At 35.7% G+C, this 27665-nt stretch overlaps 1 protein-coding gene across 4 annotated transcripts in view; it reads right to left on the reverse strand.

Annotated features, from left to right (window-relative positions):
• Positions 1-27665, reverse strand: part of PARG (poly(ADP-ribose) glycohydrolase) — a 125166-nt gene that overhangs the window by 18848 nt on the left and 78653 nt on the right. For all 4 annotated transcript variants that reach the window (XM_044240013.1, XM_044240012.1, XM_044240015.1 and 1 more), the window contains exons 13-15: positions 23223-23370; positions 9702-9780; positions 6857-6965 (exon numbers count right to left, since the gene is read on the reverse strand). In XM_044240013.1, coding sequence (XP_044095948.1) covers positions 6857-6965; positions 9702-9780; positions 23223-23370 — 336 coding nt within the window. The remainder of the gene's footprint in view (positions 1-6856; positions 6966-9701; positions 9781-23222; positions 23371-27665) is intronic.

A 27665-nucleotide genomic window follows, 5' to 3' on the forward strand; every position in this document is an offset into this window, starting at 1 on the left:
GGGAAATAATGAGATAAAGACAGAAATGTAGGATGGAAGCAAAGAAAGTGAAAAATAAAGCAAACTAAAAAAAAAAAAAAAAAAAAAAAAAACAGTTGTAAAAACCTACAGGCCCAGAAGAGGACCCAGGAAATAGATGGCACTCCTGGAAATATTGGTCACAAATACCGAGGCACACACACACATGAACACATGCACACTGAAGTAAGAACTTAGGCTTCAACACCAAGGTTAGCAGGCCCAATAGATATAATTAAACTATCTTTCATTATAACATAAACAGTTTATACTGTTTGCTAGGTTAATAATTTAACAATTATTGCTCCTAAAGAGTTGTTTACTTGAAGACAACCTACCACCACCTGTCTAACGTTTTTTTTTTTTTAAAGATTTTATTTATTTATTTGACAGAGAGAGAGATCACAAGCAGGCAGAGAGGCAGGCAGAGAGAGAGAGAGGAGGAAGCAGGCCTCCTGCTGAGCAGAGAGCCCAATGTGGGGCTCGATCCCAGGACCCTGGGATCATGACCTGAGCCGAAGGCAGAGGGTTAACCCACTGAGCCACCCAGGCGCCCCGCCACCTGTCTAACTTAAACATAGCTGGTACCAATACTGATTGTCTGAGATCTTAGAATACTATGATTTCTTAAAAACAAACATAACATTAAAAAAATCCTTAATAATCTTTTGGAAAAGGGGCACCTGTGTGCCTCAGTCAGTTGACTGGCTGGCTTTTGAAGTCAACTCAGGTCATGATCTCGGGGTCCTGAGATGGAGCCCCGGGTAAGGTTCTACACTCAGCAGGGCATCTGCTTGAGGATTTTTTTAAAAAAGAATCTTTTGGGGTGCCTGGGTGGCTCAGTGGGTTAAGCCGCTGCCTTCGGCTCAGGTCATGATCTCAGGGTCCTGGGATCGAGGCCCGCATTGGGCTCTCTGCTCAGTAGGGAGCCTGCTTCCTCCTCTCTCTCTGCCTGCCTCTCTGCCTGCTTGTGATCTCTCTCTGTCAAATAAATAAATAAAAATCTTTAAAAAAAAAAAAAGAATCTTTTGGAAGAGAATAAAGTAATATTAATCAAGAGTCTTAAAATATCCTTAGAGGGGTACCTGGCTAGCTCAGTTGGTAGAGCATGTGACTCTTGACCTCAGGGTTGTGAGTTCAAGCCCCACGCTGGGCATGGAACCTACTTAAAAAAAATATTATCGGGGCACCTGGGTGGCTCAGTGGGTTAAGCCTCTGCCTTTGACTCAGTTCATGACCTTAGGGTCCTGGGATCGAGCCCCACACTGGGCTCTCTTCTCAGCAGGGGGCCTGCTTCTACCTCTCTCTCTCTCTGTCTCTCTGTCTACTTGTGATCTCTCTAATAAATAAAATATTAAAAAAAAATGAACCTCTTGGATATTTCAAAAAAATATTATTCTTAGATTAAATAATAACAATTTTACAAATTTCTTTTGTTATTTGATTAAATAACAAAGAGGTTTATTACTACATTATGGATAATGACAGAAACTTAAGAACACCTAATTGTTCAAAAATAGTAGTTTAATCATCCTACCATCAATCCTACCAGTTTTATAGACATAAAACATATTATGAAGATATTAGGGAATATGAAAAATATTTACAATATATTGATAAACAAGTAAAATACAAAGTTATAGATAACTTTTATTTTTTTTTATTTTTTTTAAAGATTTTATTTATTTGAGAGAGAGAGACAGTCAGAGAGAGCATGAGCGAGGAGAAGGTCAGAGAGCGAAGCAGACTCCCCATGGAGCTGGGAGCCTGATGTGGGACTCGATCCCGGGACTCCAGGATCACGCCCTGAGCCGAAGGCAGTCGTCCAACCAACTGAGCCACCCAGGCGTCCCTATAGATAACTTTTAAACACATTCTTATGAAACTAAATATTCATGTGGAATGACCTATAACAATGAAAACAACTTTTTGAAAGGTAGGATCATGGGTGACTTTTTTCTCTTTAAAATAACTGCAACACTAGTAAACTGACTTTGCTTTTGTTTAAAATGAAAGAATTATGCAGACCTTAGTTTCCTTGTGTGTGAAATCAAAGATTGGATTAGGTATACCTATTGTTATTCTGATTCTACATATTCAGAGACTGAAGGAAAAATTCACTAAAAATGACACATTTTGGGCTAATATTCCTGAAAAGTAGTGACACATAGTTGACCCTTGATCACAATGGGTTTAAACTGCATGGTCCACTTAAATGCAGGGGTTTTTCTGGATAAATACAGTATAGTACTATAAATGTATTTTCTCTTATGATTTTCTTAACATTTTCTTTAGCTTAAGAATACAGTATATATAATACATAAAACATACAAACTATGTGTTAATCAACGGTTTATGTTGTCAATAAAGGCCTCAAGTCAATAGTAGGCTATTAATAGCTAAGTTCTGGGGGAGTTCAAAGTTACATGTAGATTTCTGACCATGCAGACGGTTGGCATCCCTGATCTCCAAGTTGTTCAAGAGTCAACTGTACTTTAAGAAAATGTAAATGATCAGATGTTGAATTCCTCCTCCATTCTAACACTCTCACAACTAACTGAGCTATTATCAGCTACTCTATATGTTAAACTCCTTAGAAAAGAAATACCAGCAGCTATTATTGAATCAAGATCTGGTTTAATAACAACCTCTTTCCAAATTTGTTAATGGGTAATACCAAAAACATCAAGAAATCAATTTAAAAAGGGTAAATGGTGATTTCATGTTGAGATGGTCAGTTTGCTTAATCAATTTCTGATCCAGAAGCCTCTCTGAAATATATTCATTACTTAATCTTACTTGAACGAGTCTAACATGGTTAAATACAACTTTTCAAAGATGATTTCTTTCTTCCCTTGCTGAGCTATTTGCCACTTTTGCAATCTGGAGTCATAAATCTTCCCAACTGCAAAGATAATTCTCCTCTAGAATGTCACCCAGCTGATCTCTCACAGGATTAAACATTGCTTCACAATACCAGTTAGATAAAAGGTGACCGATTCTTCCTTTTAAAAACCAACTCTGTTTGCAGGTCACGATGTGGGTCCAATAGGACAGGTGAAACCTGGACAGAGCAGACTGTTTCCAGAGAGAATAAAACACTTTGTGGGATTGCCCTTTCAATTATTATCAGATGACTAATACCTAAAAGTAGCAAACAAGCCCCTAGAGTTCAGAGATCCACACTGAATTCTGACGGTGAAAACTGGTCTTATGCTCTCTTACTTCCTAGAAAAAAATGAGTTTTTCTATTCCTGCTCACTTTCTCTCTGGCATGAAAAAAGTAGAATTGTTTAAGTCATCTCTAAAAGCATTTTAATATAGACTTCTGCTTTAAACCTAAGTTTACAAAACACTGAGATATAAATATTTAACTTAAATTCTCTCCAAGTTGTGCTGTCAGTTTATGTAATACTCCCTGTTGCTGTACTAAAATTCATACTCTATTTTAATAGGTAAATGTAACCAATAAATGATGGAATGCTTTTATTTAGACCCAAAGTTATCTGGATTTGGATTAGTTCTCTAAGTTGTTGATGACATTTAACAAAATCATTTATTGCTTTCTGCTTTTTCAAAAGGAAGAATTAGGAAACTAATTCTCAGCTATAAAAGCAAATGTTTTGGAATTTGGTCATGAATGAAAGAACATACATTTGTCAAGTGGCTTCTCATGGTGCCAGGCCCTGAGCTAGGTGCTTTCTCAATATTTGCCCATATGCTGATGGGCTACTCTACACCTACGGTATTTCCTTGTCTTATGGGAATTTAATAAATAGGTTGGGGGGAAAAGTCCTCAAATTTCCTTAAAAAAGTATATCAAACAAAATAGGATATTGAGAAAAGCAATCAACTGGAGACCTGCTCACAGTATAGGATTATGATTAAAAGAAAAGAGGTAACCAAAGCATATATGCCTATAGGAGATTGTTAACAAAATGCAGGGGATATTCTTTTTTTTTTTTTTTAAAGATTTTATTTATTTATCTGACAGACAGAGATCACAAGTAGGTAGAGAGGCAGGCAGAGAGAGAGAGAGAGGAGGAAGCAGGCTTTCTGCGGAGCAGACAGCCCGATGTGGGGCTCGATCCCAGGACACTGGGATCCTGACCTGAGCCGGAGACAGAGGCTTTAACCCACTGAGCCACCCAGGCGCCCCTGCAGGGGATATTCTTAATGATTTAAGACTGTAACAGGTTAAAAAGTCTGGAAAGACAGACCTAGTTACAGTAATCTCTATCTGGGAGAAGTTACGTTTTTTAAAAAGTGATTTGAAACGAGGGGAACCTGAATTCAAGTCCTAAATTCATCACTGCCCATATGTGTGTCATGGGGCAAGCTATTCAACCTCTTAAGGCTCGGTCCATGATCTCTAAATTGGAGACAAGAAGACTATCTACATTTCCCTGGGTGGTGAAGTGCCAAGTAGCGTGCCTAACTAACATAAGCATTTACATCATAAGCATATCATTTAATGTTAGCTATTACTTTTACTGTTGTTACTTACATAATTTAAGAAAACTTCAACCTGCATTTGACAGGAAAGAATCTCTTAGGAACTATAAATTAAATTTAATGCATATTAATATAAATGACGGCAGCCTGAAACAGAAAAGTACATAACTATCAATCCATCTGCTTCATATGGTTTCATCTATTCCATACCTGAATCAACACTGGACTTACTGGGCTTTATCTAGCACTTAAAGAACATTTGGGAAATACCTATCAATTTGTAACATTTTAAGTGATTTAAGATAACATATACCTAAAAAGTTTACTTTAAAAAACTGTGTTAGTAATATATAAGAAGTTTCAATAATCACCGACTAACGCATTTAACAAATATTTTTGAGAAATTTTCAGAAGCAAGGCAGGGTGCTTATCGCTGACTGGCTTGAATGAAATAAAACTTTGTCTGTTGTTATTTAAAGACTTACTCTTTGTGTACAACATGGGTTTCCTAAGGACTCTACATTCTACAAATAAATGTCTTCCAATGCTTACAACTAACTTAACCTATTCTGATACACCAAGGTTTCACATCTTTAAACTTTCTGGTGGCTTTGAGGATAGGTAAACTGAGGTTAGGGTTATATCAGTAAATGTAGACATCAATAGGCCATGGGCAGTTTAAAAAAGAAAAGATTTATTTATGCCCAGGAATGTAATTTAAAAAGATCATTATTTGCAGATAATTCCTAAAACTGAATGATCTAGCTCCCACAGAAAAGTATTTATGGGAATATAAATTTTATCCATAAGAAAAAGAACCTTTAAATTTGTGTAACTGAATGAGTATGATTAAACACATTCCCTTTTCATACATTTCTCTCCAAACTACCTACTGCCTACATAAATATCATCTAGTATCAAACCATGACCATGTGACAAATTCATATAATAGGTGTTTAATAAAGAAGAAACATCAGGTAAAAATCTAAAGATAAATCTCATTCTACTTGGTATGCTATATAATAAAAACATCAAGTACTTGGAAATAATTTCTTTAAGGTAAGAGTTTGAACAGTGAAAAGCTTACATTTAAAATGTATCTAATAATAAAAGATATTCTTTGTCACAGAATCTCTAATTTTCAGAGTCAGGTGAAAGAGACAAATAATACCTTTTGATATGCCACAGAACAGCCTTTCTGCATAGCTTTTCTGTGGAATTACTTAAAAAAATATAAGTGATATCTCTCAAGCTCAACTTTGGAAAATAGTGCATTTACTCTTCAAAATTTTTAAGAGATCTCTTTGAGAACTCTAAACATTAAAATAATTAAAATAAACTAATAGATATGTATAAGAAAACACAATCAACCATTAGATTCTCAAGTAGATCAAAATATAAGATTATATATATAATTATACCCAAAATATATACCAAGTTCTGAAAGAAGTAAAAGCCTCTTTGGATTATTTGGTTGTTCATTTTACTAAATATACGAAGGGCAAGGTGTTTTGTGCTAGGATATGCAGAGCACCACAAGAGAAACCATTTCTGTGGTGAGACCAGGGGGAAGCTGAGGGTATACATAATGTCAAATGTGCCAATCCAAGGGCACTCCCAATTCCCTTGCAATGGTATACCCAGTCTGCTGTCATTATCAAAAGTCCATGCAATTATCTTAATAAACAATCTCATAATCAAATATGGATTAAATATTGGCTGTAAAAGATCTAAAGAAATTATCAACTGTTTTGGTAAAGCCCTGAATCTAAAGAACAGCATTAGCACTCTAGTGTATGTTAAGAGTTTATTTACTGTGGTTAACAGTAGTGAAAATCTGAGCAATAGGTATGGCTCACTTTCATACTTCTGTAATATAATTAGAAAAATTATTATAGTAGACAACACTAAGCATCACAGAAAATCACAGATTCTGTCCTAAATATGCCAAATTACCTAATCAATAAACAACTTACATGTGGACCTTACCTATAATAGAACTTAACTTACGGTTTATCTCTATTGACCCTGATGGCTTACCTTGTAGAGACATCAGTGAAATGTGTGAAAAAAATTTTTTAGCGCTCATTTATTTCTATACAGTTTTAGAATAATAATGTTCCAAACCAAGTAAAAGTACTTGATGGGCTAAATGCATGTGTGGGGCTTAATATCAAGCAACAGTCTATCTGGCATCAGTAATCAAGCAATTATGAAATGGAAAGTACATCTTGTACAAGCTGACAGACCCATTAAATCAGGAGAGCTGTGGGCAGACATACTGACATTGCAAGAATTACCAGAAAGCATTAATTTCAGCATTAATAAAATGGCAGTAAATAGATGACAGCTGCCAGATGAAGTAAGAAATGAGGTTACTGGCCTTGTTAAGCTCTCGTCTGATTTTCTCAGGCACAAACTGGTCGAGGTAGCGTCTGAAGTGAAGGGCATCGATAGCGACGATTTCAGTGCCACGCCGCTGCCAGGCATCCCTGAGGCAGGAGGGAAGGGGGAAGATGAGGAGTGGGGAAAGACACTCACAAACTATAACTCTTGGGAAGTGGGATTTCTCGAGAGTTTGGCAGGGCTAAAATATTAAAAACAAACCAACAAACCAGTAGCTATGGGTCTCAGCAAAATAAGAGGGCAGAAAGCAACATTTTTAGATTTCAAGGCATACACATTATGGACTACTAGGCATTAAATAGTAAAATGAAAAATTATCATGAGATGACAAATATGACATAGTGTAAACATACATCATTTACAGTAAGTCTCAGAAGTTAAAGGATTTGGAGGCAAACAAAAGGAACTTCATTCTCAGTTTTCCTCTAATACGGAAAACATGGCATTTGTATTTTGACAAAAGCCAAAAAAAGTGCTCACTATTCCTTTGCTTTCAGAGACCTGCTCTTTGGGTATTGGGTTTTATAATATCACCTTCTATCATCCAAAACATAATCCCAAGAAGTGTAACAAAAAATGTGTTATGATTCAGTACAACATTCTACTTACTATGCTGAATTGCTGATGGTGTGCAACTATTTTTAAAAAGACAAAGAAGTAAATCAGACAGTAATACACTGCCTGTGGAAATAGGAAGGACTGGATGAGATGACTTTGGAAACGCGAAATTCCAAATATTCTAATACTGCCTTTACAGACTGCATAAATTGACATGCCAAGCAACTTTTCACACTGAAGAAAGGCAACCAAAACCTTCATGTTAGCCTGTACATAATAATCAGGAATTAAATATCCACATACGTAATTGTTACAACCAAATATTTTAACCAAAACAAAAGGAAAGAGACCTGGGGCTGGTCTTGAGATATTACAAAGAATAAGCTGGCCTGGATAGATGGGCAATTGCTGATTCCAATGCAACGGCTCTTTCTCATTAATGCGCGCGCGCACGCACACGCACACACGCACACACGCACACACCCCAAGAGCTTTCAGGCATCATTTCTTTTTGTTTCTTCTTTCTCCAAATTTTAATTGTAATATTAGTTTCAGGTGTAGAATTTAGGGATTCACTACTTACAAACAACACTCTACACTCAAGTGTGCTCCTTAATCCCCATCATCTGCCTAACCCATCCATTTCCTCCCCTCCAGTAATAAACCTCATTTTGTGCTCCATAGTTAAGAGTTTGTTTTCTGGGACACCTGGGTGGCTCAGTTAGTTAAAGCATCTGCCTTCAGCTCAGGTCATGATCTCAGGGTCCTAGAATCAAGCCCTACAATGGGCTTTCTGCTCAGTGGGAAGTCTGTCTCTCCCTTTGCATGCCTCTCCCCTTGCTTGTGCTCTCTGAAATAAATAAATAAAATCTTAAAAAAAAAAAAAAAAAACACCTGTTTTCTGGTTTGCCTCTTTCTCTTCCCTGCCCATGTTCACTTGTTGTTTCTTAAATTCCAGATGAGTAAAATCATATGTTATTTTTCTTTCTCTAACTTATTTCACTTAGCATCATATTCTCTATAGCTTGATCCATGTCATTGCAAATGTCAAGATTTCATTCTCTTTTATGGCTGAGTAATATTCCATTATTCCAATATTATATGTGTATATAGTGGACTATATGGGGGATATGTGCACCCTGATGTTTATAGCAGGATCATCAACAATAGCCAAATTATAGAAAGAGCCCAAATGTCCATCGATTAATGAATGGATAAGAAGATGTGGTACACAATAGCCAAACTATGTAAAGAGCCTAGATGTCCATCGATAGATGAATGGGTAAAGAAGATGTGTGTGTGTGTGTGTGTGTGTGTGTGTGTATAAAGGAATATAATGCATCCACCAAAAAACTCCCAAAATTTTACCATTTGCAACAAAGTGGATGGAACTAGAGGGTATTATGATAAGCAAAATAAGTCGATCAGAGAAAGCATTATCGTAAGATTTCACCGAGATGAGGGATTTGAGAAACAAGACAGAGGATCATAGGGGAAGGGAGGGAAAAATGAAACAAGACAAAAACCAGAGAGGAAGACAAACCATAAGAGACTCTTAATCTCAGGAAACAAATGGAGGGTAGCTGGAGTGGAGGGGGGTGGTGGGTGAAGTGGCGGTGGGGAGGGTATGTGCTATGGTGAAAACTGTGAATTGTGTAAGACTAATGAATCACAGACCTGTACCCCTAAGACAAATAATACATTATATGTTAATAAAAAAAAAAGAATATGTGGTACATATATACAATGGAATATTACTCGGGCACCATTTCTATAAAAGTTTACCCTGGTAAACCAATTTCGGGAGGAGCCTTCAGCAAAGTTTATTACAGGTCTTGCTGTTAACCATTCTGCAGCATTAGGCAAAGTGTCCCAACATGTTTCCCCACCTACTTAATCTCACAGAAAAATTAAGGATAAATAAGCTGGTTAAAGGCTTTAAGCTCATTAAGAACCTATTCTAGGTAAGTTTGGCCTTGGAAGTTAACCTCCATTGACTGCTTACATCTGGTAGCTAACAGGTAAAGAACAAGTGTTCTGTCCTTATTTTTGGTTTAGACTTTTGGCTTTTGTTTCTCTGTTCTTCCCTTCTGTATATGGAGATGGTAATACCAGTTTAACTACTAATGTATCTTTAATACTGAACTTAAGACCGTAGTTACATTTCTGAAGTAAGAGTGGATAGGAGACAGAATGTACTAGGTCAAACCCACATTCCTTAGCTTTTGGTCAGGCAATATTGATCAAGTCAGAAATGAACTCACCTTTCACTCCCATCTTCATGGCTTCGGGCCCAACGATACGTTTCAGCATAGCCTGTGTATTCACTGTACTGTTCTGCACCTGAAACAAATAATCTGCTATTATTTTTCAAAAGGATTTTTCTTAAAAGTTGCATGTTCTAAAGGGTCTTTAGAGTGGAGGAGGGGCAGAAACAGACTTCTCACTGAGCAGGAAGCCTGACATGGCCAATCCCAGCTCCCCCTGCAGATCAGGACCTGAGCTAAAAGCTGATGCTTAATTGAGTGGCGCCCCCTAAAGGGGCTTTGTTAATAAACTTAATCCTCATTTCTTCCCCACCCCCCCCCGATTTCTTTCATTTTTTTTTTTTTATTAAATTGATTTATTTATTTTCAGAAAAACACTATTCATTATTTTTTCACCACACCCAGTGCTCCATGCAAGCCGTGCCCCCCAGAACACCCACTACCTGGTACCCCAACCTCCCACACCCCCGCCACTTCAAACCCCTCAGATTGTTTTTCACCTCCCCCTCCAATTTACCCCAAATCCCTTCTCCTATCTAACACCCCCTGTCCTCCATGATATTTTTTATGCTCCACAAATAAGTGAAACCATATGATAATTGACTCTCTCTGCTTGACTTATTTCACTCAGCATAATCTCTTCCAGTCCCGTCCATGTTGCTACAAAAGTTGGGTATTCATCCTTTCTGATGGAGGCATAATACTCCATAGTGTATATGGCCCACATCTTCCTTATCCATTCATCCGTTAATCCTCATTTCTGAAAATACCTGTTGGCAAATGTCAACTGAAAAAAACCTAACTGGTCTTAATGACCTATTATTTTCTTAAGGAAAAAAATGACACCTATAAAAGCCACTGCAGTGTTTATCATATAGAGATAAATGTCTCAACAGAGAAAACAAAATATGCTCTTTCATATTAATGTCTTTCAGGAGGGGTACACAGACTGTTTTAAGGGCTAATGTCTTCAGTATCAGTAATCTCATGGTAATACTTAGTTTGTATTGTTGAGAAAGCAATTTTACTATAGACATTCCCCGCTAAGGAAAGTATTATTAAAATTAAATCTAGGACTTGCCTATTAACATGCAAGTGACTTCAAAGGGTTTTGTAAACCAGAATATTGTGACATGAGAAGGTGGCAAGGGGAAAGAAGCATAATTAAAATTCATCTGATGAGAAAATGTACCAAGCTTGCCACATAACAAAGATTTCTACCTTTTTTTTTTTTTTAAGTTTTTACTTAAGTAATTCAGTATTTAAGTAATTTATTTAACTTATTTAAGGGCACTGTCAGGCGTCCCCAGAGATTTCTACTTCATCAAACTTGGATATACCAGGAGGGATGGTGCCAAAATTATCCTACTGCTTAACTAAATAAAATCACTCCAATTCCTATGTTCAACTCAGTAATTACTTAACCTCTCGACAAAACAGTAAAATGAAAAGCTGAAAACCCTGAGCAAGATAATACTTTTCACATATCGGAAAGAAATTTAAAAAAAGAATAAACAAGACAACGTTGACGACTAAGATTAGTGATTTTTAAGTGCAATTGCCCTAATTTTGATGGTGAATAAAATGCAAGCAGACTAACTTTTTCAGACAGCTGGAACATTATTTATTAAAATGAGTACTCATACAGTAAAGGTTCAATATTGAAGATATCTGTGACAAAGACTTAATATTCACGGAAAAAATGATACTAGAATGTCCAGTATTTCAGAAAAAATATATATTTATAAAAATAAAAAACAGGGGTGCCTGGTTGGCTCAGTTAGTAAAGCATGTAGGTCATGCCCTACCTTGGGTGTAAAGATTACTTAAACAAACAAGCAAACAAACAAAGCAAACAAAGCAAAAAAAAAATACAGAAAACATATTTAACAAAAATAAAAAAGAACACAAAATCCAATCATGACATGCTAATTATGAACTGTCACTTCATCCAAAAGCAAATTAATTTAATTTTGGGGGTCAAGTTAACTTCTTACATGTTACTTAAACAACTTGAAGCTTTTATAAATGAAGATTACTGGATGTACTGAATAAGGCTGCAAATGGCCTCTACACTTCACTATTAGTTTATAGACAGACAAAAGAGAAACATGTCAAATACCACCATAAAGATGTAATCAGCAACATTCAGACCATGGGAACTCTACAGGACCAATAGTCTGGGCTGCTTACAAAAAATTATAAGCAGAAAAAAGAGATGAATCTATAAATTAAAAGAAACAAACTTGAAACCACTAGTAAGAAAGTGAGAGCAGTTATATTAATATTGGATAAAACAGACTTGAAGTCAAGGAGTATTATGAAGGATAAAGAGGAACACTTAAAAAAAAAAGAGGAACACTTAATAATTAAAGGGTCAATTCATCAGAAAGATAAAAATTATACTTTTATTTTGATTTCACATTTGAAAAATGTGAAATTGACCCCACATAATCATATGAAAAGTTGCAAAAAAGATAAAATTCAACACCTACCATAATTCTCTCAACAAAACTGAGAATCAAAAAAAGGAACTTCCTCAATCTGATTAAGGACCACTACATAAAAACTGACAAATAACTTCATATATAGTGATGAAAATATTCCACCTAATTCAACACTGTAGTGAAGTCCTAGCCACCGTACTAAGGCAAAAAAAAAAAAGGCAAAAGAAGTCATAAAGAGTATAAAAAAGTTAAGACTATCCCTATTTGCAGATGTCATGACTGTTTATGCAGCAAATTCTAGGGAATCGCCAGGAAAAGAAAAGAAGAAAAATTAAAGAAATGGAAGGAAATCTCATAAATAAATGTAGTATCATAAGGCATGTATATATAATAGCAGCAAACAATAGGAAAATAAAACTTTCAAAAATCCATTAACTATAGCATCAAAAACAGTAAAATACTTAGGAGTAAGTGTAACAGAAGAGGTAGCAGACACCACTGAGAGAAAGATTTAAACAAATGGCAAGACAGACCATGCTCAGGGGTTGGAACACTCAATATGGTATTTCTCAGTATTGTAATCACAAATATCCCTCATCCTGTCAGTATTCCTAGCAGACTTTAAAAACAAAAATAGTAATTGAGAATGTGATTCTAAAATTTCTACAGAAATGCAAAGAACCTAAAATAACCAAAACATTTTTGAAAAAAGAACAACAAAACTGGAGGATTTAACTACCTGAATTCAATATTTACTTGGTTGTGACCTAAGGAAAGACAAAAGAGATCAATGGAACTAAACAGAACTCAGAGATAAATCCACACTTGTAAGGTCAACTGACTTATGATAATGGTGCTAAAATAATCCATTGAGGGGCACCTGGGTAGCTCAGGTCATGATCTCGGGGTCCTGGGATCGAGCCCCTCATTGGGCTCTCTGCTCAGCAGGGAGCCTGCTTCCTCCTCTCTCTCTCTGCCTGCCTCTCTGCCTACTTGTGATCTCTCTCTGTCAAATAAATAAATAAAATCTTAAAAAATAATAATAATCCATTGAGGAAGGAAGGGATAGTCTTTCCAAAATATGTTGCTGGAACAATTAGATATTCATGTAGGAAAAAAAACCCCATAAAGTTCAACTGCTACCTCACACTATGAACAACAATTACTCTGAGATAAAATAAAGGCATTAACATAAAACTGAAAAACACAAGGAAGAAAACACAGGAGAATGACATTGGGGGTACATAAAGATTTAGATAGGATAAAGAAAGCAGTAACCTTAATACAATTTTAAAAAGACTAGATTAGATCAATATTAAAACACTTTTAGGAAAGCTTAGGCAAGACTGGAGAAAAAATATTTAGAAAACAAACATCTGACAAAAGGCTTGTGTTCAAAATATTGAAGAACTCCTAGAACTCAATAATGCAAATATACAAACAACCCAATTTGGAAAAATAAGCAGAAGACTTAAACATAAACATCACAGAGGAAGATAAACAATTAGCTACTGACTACATGAAATACTGCTGAATATCACCAGTCATAAGAGGAATGCAAATTAAAACCACCGTGAGATACCACTATATATCCGACAGAAGGACTAAAATCAGAAAGAATGACAACACTAAATGTTGACGAGGATGTCAGCTGAACTCTCTCTAAGAGAGATTGTGTGAGTGAGGGGAGGGATAAGGGGAGAGGAAGACAAGTAGATGCCCTGCTGGGTGGGCAGCCTGCCGTGGGGCTTAATCCCAGGACCCTGAGATCTTGATGTGAGCCAAAATCAAGAGTCAGATGCTTAACTGAGTCACCCAAGCACCCCTCAAATGTTTCTAAAAATTACTTCAAAGCCAGGACTCCTTGGAGAGATAAGGAATCTAGAGCTGAGGCAGGGAATACACAAGATGAGCTTAGAACATCTTTTAAAGCCAACGAAAGGGGAAGTGCATTAAAAAATGATGGGCACATGTCAAAGGAACACAACAGCTAACACTGACAAAATCTCCATAGCATCAAATCACCATAGCATCAAAACAGGTGACAGTAATAGATTGTAACACACTGAATAAAATAAGAATCCATGTGTCTATATAAATACTAGTAAATATACATAAATAAGAGAATGGAAAATCCTTCCTTACAGTACAGCGCCAACTACTAAATGCAGAAGGAATAATGGAGTTAAGAAAATGGGTGCTAAGGGGCACCTGGGTGGCTCAGTGGGGTAAGCATCTGCCTTTGGCCCAGGTCATGATCCTAGGGTCCTGGGATCCAGCCTCATATCAAGCTCCCTGCCCAGCAGGAAGTCTGCTTCTCCCTCTCCCTGCTGCTCTCCCTGCTTGTGCTCTCTCTCTCTGTCAAATAAATAAATAAAAATCTTGAAAAAAAAATGGGTGCTAAAATTAGTGGGTGAATGTTTGATGAGGGACAGGATATTTATAGTTTCCAAAGTACGTGAAATACATACCTACAGATTAACTACAAAGGGAAAGACTAACCTGAAAGTGGAGAAACTTGCCAGATCCCACCTTAAGCAAATCACGATGCTTTATCACAAACACTAGGACAAAGTAGTATTACTCTTCACCTCAAAAGATACTCTAAAGCAGGACACAACACTTTAGTGGGATTTCTATCAAAATGAATAAACTGGGGGCACCTGGGTAGCTTAATCGATTAAGCGTCTGCCTTTGACTCAGGTCATGGTCCCAGAGTCCCAGGATTAAGCCGTGCACAGGGCTCCCTGCTGAGCAGGGAGTTTGCTTCTCCCTCTGCTCCTCACCCCATTTGTGCTCTCTCTCACTATCTCTGATAAACCCCCCCAAAACTGAATCTAGTTACAAAGAAAGATTGGGCAAACCCCAAATAAGAGATAGTTTATCAAGTAATTGGTCTATATGCTTTAAAAATATCAAGACTGGTAGTGGGTATTAAGGAGGGCATGTATTGCATGGAGCACTGGGTGTGGTACATAAACCATGAATCTTGGAAAACTGAAAAAATCAAATTAAATTAAAAAACCAAAGTATCAAGGTAAACCAATAAAAGGGAAGGAGAGAAACTGTCCTAGTTTAAACGATACATGACAACTGTACTCAAGGTGTGATCCTGGATTGGAGTAGACTGGGGGGAAAAAGTTATAAAGAATATAATCTGGAGAATTGACAAAATGAAAATACTGACTAGGGATTAACTATAGTACTTTATTAATGTTAAATTTCGTGATTTTGATAACTCTATTATCATTTAAGAGTATCCTAGTTATGTACATACAAATACAAAAATATCTATAAAATATAAATACTTAAAACACTATGAAAAATATTATTCTATTTTCATATATGATCAAAATTTTCCATAATAAAAACACAAAAGATTTAAACTCAATACTAGTTTTCAGTTTCCAGGCTATTACAGAGCATATTCCTTCTTAGAAATAACTTTCTCAAAAATTTAAAATAACTTGCAGCTTAATTCCTATAAATTCATCTAGAATCTTGGATAAGATACTCAGCTACAAATTATGAAAATAACTACGGAATTCACGCTGTTTCTTGTGTAAGCCTTCCTTGACACCATAAGTAGCACTGGTGGTCCCTTATCTGTCCTCCACAGTACTCTGCTCTTATCAGGAAAGTACTTAGAATATTAATTGTAACCTGAAAGTCAGTTATATTTCTACACAGTAGCAATGAACAATCACAAACTAGAATTTTAAAAATACATTTATAATACCAACAAAAAATATGAAACAGGGATAAACCTGAGCAAATACAAAAGAAGTATACAGTAGAAAGTATAACACTGAGAGAATTTAAAGATGACCTCAATAAACAGATCTCATTCACGTGTCAGGGACTAAATACTGTTAGGATGTCAATTCTCCCAAACTGATCTATAGATTCAAAGCAGTCTTAATTAAAATTCCAGTAAGCTTTTTTGTAGATACTGACAAACTGCTTCTGAAATTCAAAACAAAACAAAACAAAACAAAACAAAACAACTTTGAAGAAGAACAAAGTTGGAGGACTCACATTATCTGATTTTGAGAATTATTATAAAGTAATATATTATTAAACAGTAATCAAAACAAGTCACTGTAAGATCATGAAACGATATACCACATAAGATAAAAAGATATACTGCATCTGATAAAAGACCTGTATCCAAAATACATAAAGCATTTTCAAAACTCAACAATAAAAAATAACCCAATTAAAACATGGGCAAAAGATGGATTCATGTATGTAGCCACATGTCAAAAAGTAATGTACCTACCTGTGCACTTTAAATATAGTTTATTGTATGTCAAATATGCCTCAATAAAGCTGTTTTAAAAATGTAATCTAACTCTCTCATTAGACTGCCAGCTCTCAAGGAAGGGTTTGTAAGTCATTAACATGTATGCCTACATTAGCATTTTGTAATGCAGGAATACAGACACAAGGGGTGACAGGCAGGCACAGTTGGTGGAGCATGCAACTCTTGATCTCAGGGTCATGAGTTCAAGCTCCACATCGGTGCTGAGCCTAGTTAAAAAAAAGAACAAAAAAGGACTATAGAAGCAGTTAAGTACTTGCTGCATAAACACATTAATTAGGAAGCAAAACAGAAAGAACACTGTATTAACTGAGGTTAAAATTATAATTCCAGAAAGACTTAATCTGAAAGTACTATGTAACTGACACATAGGAAAACATTCATATTTACAAAGGCAGCCTTGTAAAAAGAGCACTACACTGAGATTAGGAGACATGAGGGACCCAAAGTGAATCCTCAGGTAACCAAATCTCTCAGTGGACTTCTTTTTATTATTTGAAAACGAGGGTTGTTAATAATTCCTATCTGTTCACTTCCTAGAATTGCTTGGAAAACCATATTAAAAATTTTTTTAAAGTCTTCAAAACCATAAAGCAATTAGTATTGGTGTCATCAGACTCTACTTTGTAAGGAGGGACAGAAACCAAAGATACATGATTTCATTTATGTGAGGTTTAAAAGCAACCTGTTCCACTGACCTGACTGGAAATAAAGACAGGAATGGTGCTGTTCCTTTCTATTTTCTGCCCAGCAGTGGACAAATTTCATTTTCCTTATTTATAAAAAATAAAACAGAACAAAATTATTCTGATCTCTTAACTATGAAAACAAATACTTGTCTTTTCAAAAGTAAGTGGCTGGAAAATGCAAAATATCAATTATCATATATCTATTTTAGATTAGGATGAAAAGCTTTCTTTCCTAAAAGAAATGAGGTTAATTTCTTTTAGGTATGGGAAATTAAAGATGCACATACAGATGATTTTGTTCTAAACAAATTAAATCCTGGGTTTTCAGAGTAGACACCTTTCAAAATTATGTCAACTGTCTATTCTGAAAAACAGATACCCTTGTTTTAAATTCAAATATATTTGATAAACTATGATGAAAATACAAAGGTTAATAGTGATAGTGGCAAACAAGAGACAGAAGACTGAATGACCTTTGTGATAGCTCTCTGTAGGTATAAGCTATTTAGACTTCATGCTCAAAGACAAATCTTTACTTAAGGAAAAAGTTAGAAGGAACCCATTAAAATCTTTGCATAAGTTTGTGACAGATTAATGAGTTTTTAGATGTTTTTAGATGCAGCAATAAGAAATGTTCTTATTTTTCTCTTATTAGTAATGAAAGTTTATGATGAACTGAGGAAAAAATATTTGGAGAGTAATAAAACCTATGTACCAACGGGTGTACCCTTGGAAATAAGGTTTGTATAAAAGCAAAGCCACCTACTCTGCTTTTATTAGTAACACTCATACAGCAATGATTACTCAGGAGATAGAACTCTTTTGACTTCCATTGCCATGATGTAAAAAAAGCTAAACTCCAAATGAATTTGGATTTCCCAGTGAGCTGGTATCATTTAGTGGGCAATGGGTTGTTTTTGAAGTCATGGGCTTCTAGTGTTGCTCTATAAAAAGCATCAATACCATAAGCACAGTGTCTGTTCACCTTTCTACTTTCTATCAGATCTACTGACATTCACAAAAGATATAATGATCTGTGATGTCTGGGATGATTTGATTCACTAGAGGTCAGGTTTTATGGTAAATGTACTAACATTCTGCTCAGTAAGTTTCATGTCTAGGCATCAGCTTTACGTACTCAACTCACTGAAACAAACTCCTAAAACCACAGTAACACCCTTTGGTATTAAAGCTATCTGACTGATGATATAGAAGAACATGAGAAAATATAAAAAGGGGGAAGAAACGATGCCTGGGTGGCTCAGTGCGTTCAGCCTCTGCCTTCAGCTCACGTCATGATTTCAAGGTCCTGGGATTGAGCCCTACATCGGGCTCTCTCCTCAGCAGGAAGCCTGCTTCCCCTCTCTCTGCAGCTCTGCCTACTTGTGATCGCTTTCTCTGTCAAATAAATAAATAAAATCTTTAAAAAAAAGAAAAAGGGCGGGCAAAAGGGGTAGGTAAGATTGGAGTTTCTTTCTATCTATATTTACTGAAAGGTTTTAACTCAAGGCTGCCTCCAGGGAGGATTACAGCAAAGAGAGGGATAACACTATCTGGGTAAAAGTATTTGCCTGTTTCATGACCTGTTTCATATTCATTTCAAAGTCTGATACCAACCAGATGCCCCACAATGATGATAAATTTAATTTATTTCTAATTTCTCAAACTCTTCTACAGATTCAGGCAGCACCGTCACAGCCATTAGCTCACTGAGCCTGGATGAATCATTGAAGGAATGGAATTGATCAGGCAGATAGATTGCAGTGCATGGTTAAGAGTCTCCTAAGAAGGGAGATGGCAGAAATCCAGCATCAAATAGATGATGAAATGGCCTTTTCCATTAAGGGAACATCACATCACAGATATTAATTAGAAGGCACTATAATAGAGTTAAGTGGATGTGGGGGAAAATGCGGAGTTAAAAGTCACCCCGGATGTCCCTAGTCTGAAGTAATTATAGATGTGAAGGTAAATCATGGATTTGCAATTTTCCGTTCATTTTACAATAGCTATAGGTAAAGCAGAGAACAGATATAACTCCAGAGTGATGATCTTTTTTTTTAGACTGGTGACAAGTTATCTTTAAAAAAACAAAAAAATTCCATAGGGGCGCCTGGGTGGCTCAGTGGGTTAAAAAAACAAAAAAATTCTAATGTTTTCCTTTTACTATTCTGAGGAAAATTACATCTTTTATTTACAGTGACACTAATGGGAGATGATAAAAGACCTACTATTTTCCTAGTAAAGAAGAAATAAAGCAAATGAAACAAATTAGCTTTGAGTTTAAGTGTCCAGCATTCTACCAACTTTTTTATTGTAAGGATGTAAACTCATCTTTAAAACTGATGAAATATTCTGTTCTGAGTCTTTAGTTCAAAGAGAGCTTAGCTGCTAAAAATAAAAAATCTTTTAAAGCATTACTTGATAATACCCAAATGCTAGAGACAGCCACATTCCAGACCTTCAGAGCTCTCTAAAACATTGTAAGACTCATACTCAAAGTACCTATTGGCCCAACAATGGATTTATGACAATTTAAGTTTTTTATTCTGCAATCCCTTGCGCTTCCTTTTCCCCTAATATCTTCCAGCTGCATTCTTCCTATCTGTACACAAAGTAAATAATAATTACAGACAGGTAACCAATAAGTGAGTTGAGACAACACTGAAAACAGAAGGGTTTGATCTTTACATTTTGGCACAATACGGATCACAACCTCAGAATTTTAGATGAAATATTTAAGTTATTGACTTCAAATAGTTGAGGCTCTATCCAAGAGGAAATTTCTTTGCTGAGATTCCATTCTTAATTTCCTACATAAACTTAGAAAATTAACAATTTGTTTTATGTCCCCAAAAGAGCAGAATCACAGAGATATTATGACAGAAGATATTCCAAAAATGTGGAATAACTTGTTGAAGGCCTTTCTTTTTTTCTCCAACAAGCACTTATCAAAAGTAAGGATGCATCAGCAAAAACCATTAAATAAAAACCTCTGAAAATTTTCTCTTCCATAAAAGCAATGAGAACACTGGCAAAATTTTAAGAATCAATTTTTCCTGAACTGGGGGAATTAACCAAAGGCTTGCAGCAGTCTGAGGAGGGTTTATATAAGAAAAATTGGCTGAATTTTGGTAAAAACAATGAGATTTATGACATTTTAGTTCTCCTTATTCTCATTCCATTCTCCTGAGCTCTAGAGTAGCCTTAAAAACCAATAGTTTGGTCTGTGAATGGCAGGCTTATACTTTTATTTACTTCTTTCACCTATCTTTTTGAGATTTTCTCTATTGACACTTTATTCTATAATAATAAAAAAAAAACCCCAATAGTTTATAATCATAGTAAAAACCATGAACAGGGTCATGCAGCTCTTTCAAAGCCCCATTCTCAGAAAACTGTCATCAGCTGACCTTTCTGATGGCTCCCTTGGAAGACCTCACTGGTAAGCCTGTCTTTATTTGACCTGACTTGGAGCTTCACCAGTGTAAAAAGCCTAATCCCCATGGCTTTTGCTGAAAACAATTACATGCAATTGCTTAACAGTATGGCTACCTGAGGCAGTAGACATCAGTTGGGGCAAATAATAGACTAACCAAGAAGTTTCAAAGGAAAAGCTGACAAATGAGATATCTATAAGGGGCTTTAAAAAATTCTTAGTATCCCCAGGAATCCAGAAGTCTACATGTATGACTACGGCTGTGTACATGCTCACGAAAGACCTGAGAATGTCCTAAGCTCACTACTCTAACCTTGAGGCTCTGTACAAGCAAGAAATGAAGTGCCAAGTGCAAGCAGAAAGCAAATGCCAATGGCCTGGTAGAGTGTTGAAGATGAGCCCCAGTGTGTACCCACAGCCCTTCAGAAAAGATGGAATTATTGTTTCTAAGCATTGAAGGCAATCTTAATCCAATCATTAGCTAACCACTAACATAACTAAGCAGAGACTTTAATGGACATACATGAGAAAGAATTCAGACTTTATAGAATTAGTTTAGGAAAGTCACTAAATAACAAGAGCAAACAGCAACAAAAACAAACCCTGGGGGAAGGGGAAAATCTGATTCTGAGAGTTGCTACATTATTAAAATGTCAAATTTTCAACAACAAAAAAGTAGTCAACTGTAGCTATACCTGAGAAGCCCAGATATTAGACTTACTAAATAAAGACATTATATTAGCTATTTTAAATATCTTTAAAGAACTAAAGGAAATTATATCTAAAGAACTAAAGTATGCAAGTAATGCCTCACAAATAGAGAAACTCAAAAGGGAGAAATTATTAAAAAAAGAAGAAGAAGAAGAAGAACAACAACAACAACAACCAGGGGCACCTGGGTGGCTCAGTCAGTTAAGCAACTGCCTTGTGCTCAGGTTATGGTTTCAGCGTCCTGGGACTGAGCCCTGCATCATGGACTACCTGCTCAGCAGAGAGTGTTCCTCCCTCTACCCCTGCCCTGACTTGTGCGTCCATATGCACGTGCTCTCTCTCTCTCTCTCAAATAAATAAATAAAATCTTTTAAGAAGAAGAAGAAGAACCACCAAACAGAAATTCTGGAGTTGAAAAGTACTGTAACGGAAATAAAAAATCTCATTGGAGGGTTTCAAAAACAGATTACAGCCAGCAGAAAAAAGAACCTGTAAACTTGAAGATTGGTCAATGAAGATTGTCCTGTCTGAGGTAGAGAAATAACAGAGAATGAAGAAAAATGAACAGAGCTTCAGAGATCAATAGGACATCATCAAGTGTACCAACATATGCACAATGGAGTTCCCAGAAGACGAAAAAAGGAACAGAATGAATATTTAAAGAAACAGTGGTCAAAAATATCCCAAATTTATCTAAACATTCAAGCCACTCAATAAACTCTAAATAGGATAAAAATCAAAGAGATCCTAAACACATCATAATCAAACTGTTCAACGACAATGAGTAAATCTTAAAAGTAAAATATAAGGAACAAAATTTAGATACTTTCCTGAAGGTTACCTGCAAATATATCTGAAGCAATGACAGTGGCTTCAAGTTTAGATCTCAGAGTCTTAGTTCTGGCGTGTACCTCTTTAGAGGTAAATTAGTTAAGTATAAATTTGATTCAACTCATAGGGGATGGTTTTTCTCTCACTGTAATCTCTCAGAATAACAATTAACCAAATTCTCCAACCCAGGTGAGTGTTTAGTTTCCTACACTAATCTCAAAGCAGCAACAGATTCAAAAAGAAAATAAGAAATCCTCTTTTGCAGAAAGAAAAAGGTATCAGCTGCAAATGACCAATTATGACTCATATGTGGGAATGTTCTTTTAGCTACTTGAAAAAAAGGCTTTACTCACCTATGGTGGCTGATTAAGAATTTCTTAAAGACTATAAGTTAATCATTAGTTTTTTTTGTAGCTCATTCACAAGAAAACACAGTGACATAGTAGTATCTTAAGCTAAAAAAAACTTAAATAAAAAATTTAAATCTCAATAGACTTGAAGTATAAATTTGACTATATTTCCCTCTCTCCTCCTCCCAATTAACTTAAATCAAGAAAAGCCACTCAGAGCATCACACTTTTCCTCTTAGGATTAGAAACTGGGTTAATATTAGGTTACTGATTTATTTCTCTTCTATAAAAGCTCTCTGTTTCACTGATTCTGACTACTGTAATGTATTTTTTAAATTTATATAGGTCTTCATATTGAAGTATAAGAAAGCACTATGGAAACATAATGGAAGAACAGTAACAGAATACATGCTCAAAGACATACCACTATCCTCTTTTTAAGGCATTATATCATAAAATTTCAAACTGAAGGGTAAATAAATATATTTTACCCTTGTTCCTTAGATAAAGATGCCAAGAAAGAAAAGGTGGGAATAAAATGTCTTACTCAAGATCAGGCAAATATAACTATAACAATTTCAAAAAACCAGGAATAAATTAATCAATAAAAATACCGAGACCAATGCCCATGATAGAGAATAGCAATATCTGGGTGGCCTCTAGCCTTCATGATAGATACTCATAGTTGAAGAAAACTACTCTATCATATAGACTTCCCAAAACTAACCTGTAATGATAAGACATTCATTGTGATCCAGCACCTCAGTGAAGAGCCGTGAAACAATTAACTCGGGATTGATTAAAAAGCGGATTTCTTCTTGCACTAGTCCGGCACCGGTTACACCACCTCCAACAAAACGGTTTGCAAAATCCACCTATTTGGGAAAATATGGCATGTTAAATGATGATCCAAAATACCTACATATATGATGAAGAAGCATTCTCCCTCTTCCTTTCATTTTCCATGTAAATCAATCCCCAAATTAGTAATCTTCCCAAGAAGAATAGGTTGTGGTTTACTTTACTCTTTCCATCTCACTGCAGTTAGTATCTTTGCTTCTTCCTTTGGATTCCAAAACCATAGAAGGAACCTGAAAAATGGAGCTTTTAGGCAAAAGAAAAGCCTCAACGTAATTATATAGACTGGTGTTTACAAACCTTTTATGTACTCCAAGGACCACAGATCAAGGGAAACTTTATTTGGAAAGGTTTCAAGATCATTTCCAAACCATTCACTATTCAATTTCCATTTATGGTTTCTTATGACTTTCATATAATTATTTCTTTCTTACATAATATGGCAATCAAACATTTGTCCTAAAGAACTGAGAAACTTAGTAACTGTCCTTTTTTGGGCAATCTTTTTCTTCTATGAAAGAATAAAGAGATGAAAATTTCATCCTAAATTCAGCAGCAAATCCCAAACTGTGTAAAATTACAAACTATTCTTTTAATATAGCTAAAGAAAAAAATGAAAACAGAAAACCTAGTTTAACAATAAAGATTCATAATTTGGCTAGTGTTGATAATGCTGCTATAAACATGAGAGTACATGTTTAGAGCCCAAATGTCCATCAACTGATTAATGCATAGAGAAGAGTGTGTGTTTGTGTGTGTGTGTGTGTGTGTGTGTGTAGAAATAAACAAACTGGAATAGTACTTAGCCATAAAAAAGAATGAAATCTTGCCATTTGCAACAATGCAGGTGGAGCTAGAGAGTATTATGCTAAGTGAAATAAATCAGTCCTAAAAAGACCCATACCATATGATTTCACTCATGTGGAATTTAAGAAACAAAACAAATGATCATGGGAGTGGGGCACAAGAAAGACACAAACCAAGAAACTACAGAGCATAAACTGATGGTTACCAGAGGGGAGGTGGGAGGGGGAACAGATTAAATAGGTGGTAAGAGATTAAGGAGTACACTTGTGATGTGCACTGGGTATTGTAATTAAGTGCTGAATCACTAAATTGTACTCCTGTAAGTCATATTACACTGTATGTTAACTAACTGGAATTTTAAAAAACTTAAAAAAAAAACCCTAAAGATTCAACTAAATTACTATTTTTAATAGTAATTACTAATTTACTAAATTACTAATTTAACTAAATTACTAATTTAGTTAAAAATTATGCATAAGCCTTCTGTGAAGTACTATTACTATAATGGGATCCCCAAGCTCCTATTAATAAAAATGAATTATACAATGCTCAAGAGAACACAAACTCAGCACTGTTTGTCTTAAATTTACTAAGCACTCCAATGTGTCCAACACCAGGCTAAGCTCTATGGAGCAACATGTAAGAAATGGTTTCCAGCTTTGCCTTATTCTATTCAAGGACCTAAGATTACACAGACACACAACACCTTGTGTACACACATAGCTATACACATGCAAAAAGAATTTAGTAAGAAATGTAAGGAAGGCTTAAATACTATATAGAAAAAAATACTCCTGTGTCTCTCCTTTCCTCTTACACTACTACCACACTCACAACACTTTTGTCACCAGATGTATGGGTTTCCACACATCAAGAAATTCTGAAACACCAGCGAGGTGTCCTATAATTCAATTCAGTTCTAACATCATCTACCTGAAGTTCACATCACATACCACAAGGCTAAGGATTAAGTCCCACCAATACTGCCCCACTTCAGACACCAACTGCAAATCCCACATTGTCAATTAAACTTCTAGTTGACCAGCTATAAATTGGGGTTCCCATGACATGCTCCTGTGGTTTGATATAGCAGCTCAAAGAACTCAGGATAATACTTACTTATGTTTACTGATTTATTAAAAAGGATATAATAAAGGATATAGATGAATACACAAATGAAATGATACATATGGCACTGTAAGTGGGAAGAGGCATAGAGCTTCCATGACTTTCTGGACAAGGAACTTTCCTAGTACTTCCACATGTTCACCAACCTGGAAGCTCTTTGAATCCTGTACTTTTGGGGAGTTTTGTGGAAGCTTCATCACTTAGGCATGATCAATCATTAACTCAGTTTCCAGTCCCTCTCCTTTTCCCTGAAGATGGGGGGTGGGATAGAAAGTTCCAAACCTCTAATCATGGCTTAAATCTTTTTGGTGACCAGCCCCCATCCTGAAGCTATCCATGAGCTCACCAAGAGTCACCTCATTATAACAAAAGACACCCCTATTACCTAGGAAATTCCAAGGGACTTAGGAGCTCTGTTTCAGGAATCAGGGTCAAAGACCAAATATTTGGACAAAAGATGTTCTTAGTGCTCTTATCAGTTAGGATATTACTAGGGTTTTAGGAGCTCCCTGCAAAGAACGAGGGGTAGAGACCAATATATATTTTTTCTATTATTTTACATAGCCTTGAGACTATTGTCAAATATAAGATTTCTTAACATTGTTTGTGTCCTCTAAAGCAATTATGATATACTACATGGTAGTTTGAAGTCTGTTTTATAAAAGAGTAAAACAAGAATATGAATCTTTTGATATATAAAAATATATGTGAAAAGATAGAAATTAAGAGGAGGTAAAATAATCTTTCATTAGAGAAGAACTTGAAAACACTGAAAAATGACTGGACAAGTTCTGGAAACGAGTTATCACAGAAAACCATATATATTTTATACTCTGACATACGAAATCAACAATGAAAAAATATTAATTCTTTGCCTTATATAGAAAAAAAATTTTGACTGAACTAGTCCATTGATTAGAATTAGTTGCTTACAATGTATAAGGTATACATTGGGTGATATATGGCTTAAAATGTTCAACAAAGATCAACTAAATATTGTGCTGGGAACAATGGGATACAAAGATGAGTATAATAACATGAGCCCTGACTTCAAAGCATCTGTAATCTAGATGAGATCCCAGCACATTAGCAGAATAAGATGATTATTAAAGAACCTACTAGAATGTATTAGATCCTTCCCAAATAATACAATTAACTAAAACTGGAGCATAGGGACATGGCATTCAAACCAGATTTTGCTGACATTCAGGGAGAGGGAATAACTGCATAAGGACATGGGAAAAAAACAACTGTACAGAGCAGATTATGGATGTCTGTCTGCAATGTAGAGTATGTGAAAGATTACAGTTGCTGATGAGGTATTCTGGGGTCAAGGAAAGTTTTACATAACTTTGAAGATTCTTAGAAAAATTCTAGGAAAAAAAGTTACAACTGGACTGGGTTTTAGAAAGATAATTCAGGCTAGAGTTTAAAGAATGAATTGGAAAGGAGTAAAATTAAAAGCAGAGAGGCTGGTTAGGTGACAACTGAATAGTTTAGATAAGCACTTACGAGGGCCTCAAACAGGTCAATGAGGAAGAAAGTGAAGGAATGAGAAACCAAAAAACTAAAATGGACATGGGCGCCTGGGTGGCTCAGTGGGTCAAAGCCTCTGCCTTCGGCTCAGGTCATGATTCCAGGGTCCTGGGATCAAGCCCCGCATCGGACTCTCTGCTCAGCGGGAAGCCTGCTTCCTCCTCTCTCTCTGCCTGCCTCTCTGCCTACTTGTGAGCTCTCTCTGTCAAATAAATAAATAAAATCTTAAAAAAAAAACCCAAAACCTAAAATGGACAGCACTTGAAAATTAAGAGACTAGCTAAGCATAGCAGAACTGTGAATACAAATGAGAAACAAACAAGGTTTGAAATCAGCGAAACTTAATTTTTACTGGAACAAGGTATATAACTAATATTAAAAAATAAGTTCTATCCAACTATGTACAACTTGGTAATGACAAATGAAATACATTCAATGTGCATATATTTATTCATTCTTTGAATAAAAGGCCAAGATTACTTGAAAGGTATCCATAGAAATAAATACATTATACTAAACTCAATATGCCTCTGAATGCAGGAGTCGTTTAGAAAAATCAAACTTTCTACTACTAAGTTTGATTTTCTTAATAAAAGGCTCTCTATTACAGGTGAGAAACTTGTTCCAGTACAGAAAACAAGCATATGAGGGCTTATTTTTAGCTATTTTCCAACTCACTTTAAAGCTACTTGTTCAGATTACTCAGTTTCTGAATTATAACTTGATGAAAAGGGAGAAATGATAACAATCCTTAGAGAGGTTTTATTGTTGTTGCCATTCAACATAATGTAATTTATATGCTACACAAGGAGCTTTGTAATATTGCAATACAATATTCCCC

This window comes from Neovison vison, chromosome 2 (assembly GCF_020171115.1).
Source record: "Neovison vison isolate M4711 chromosome 2, ASM_NN_V1, whole genome shotgun sequence".
Lineage (NCBI taxonomy): Eukaryota > Metazoa > Chordata > Mammalia > Carnivora > Mustelidae > Neogale > Neogale vison.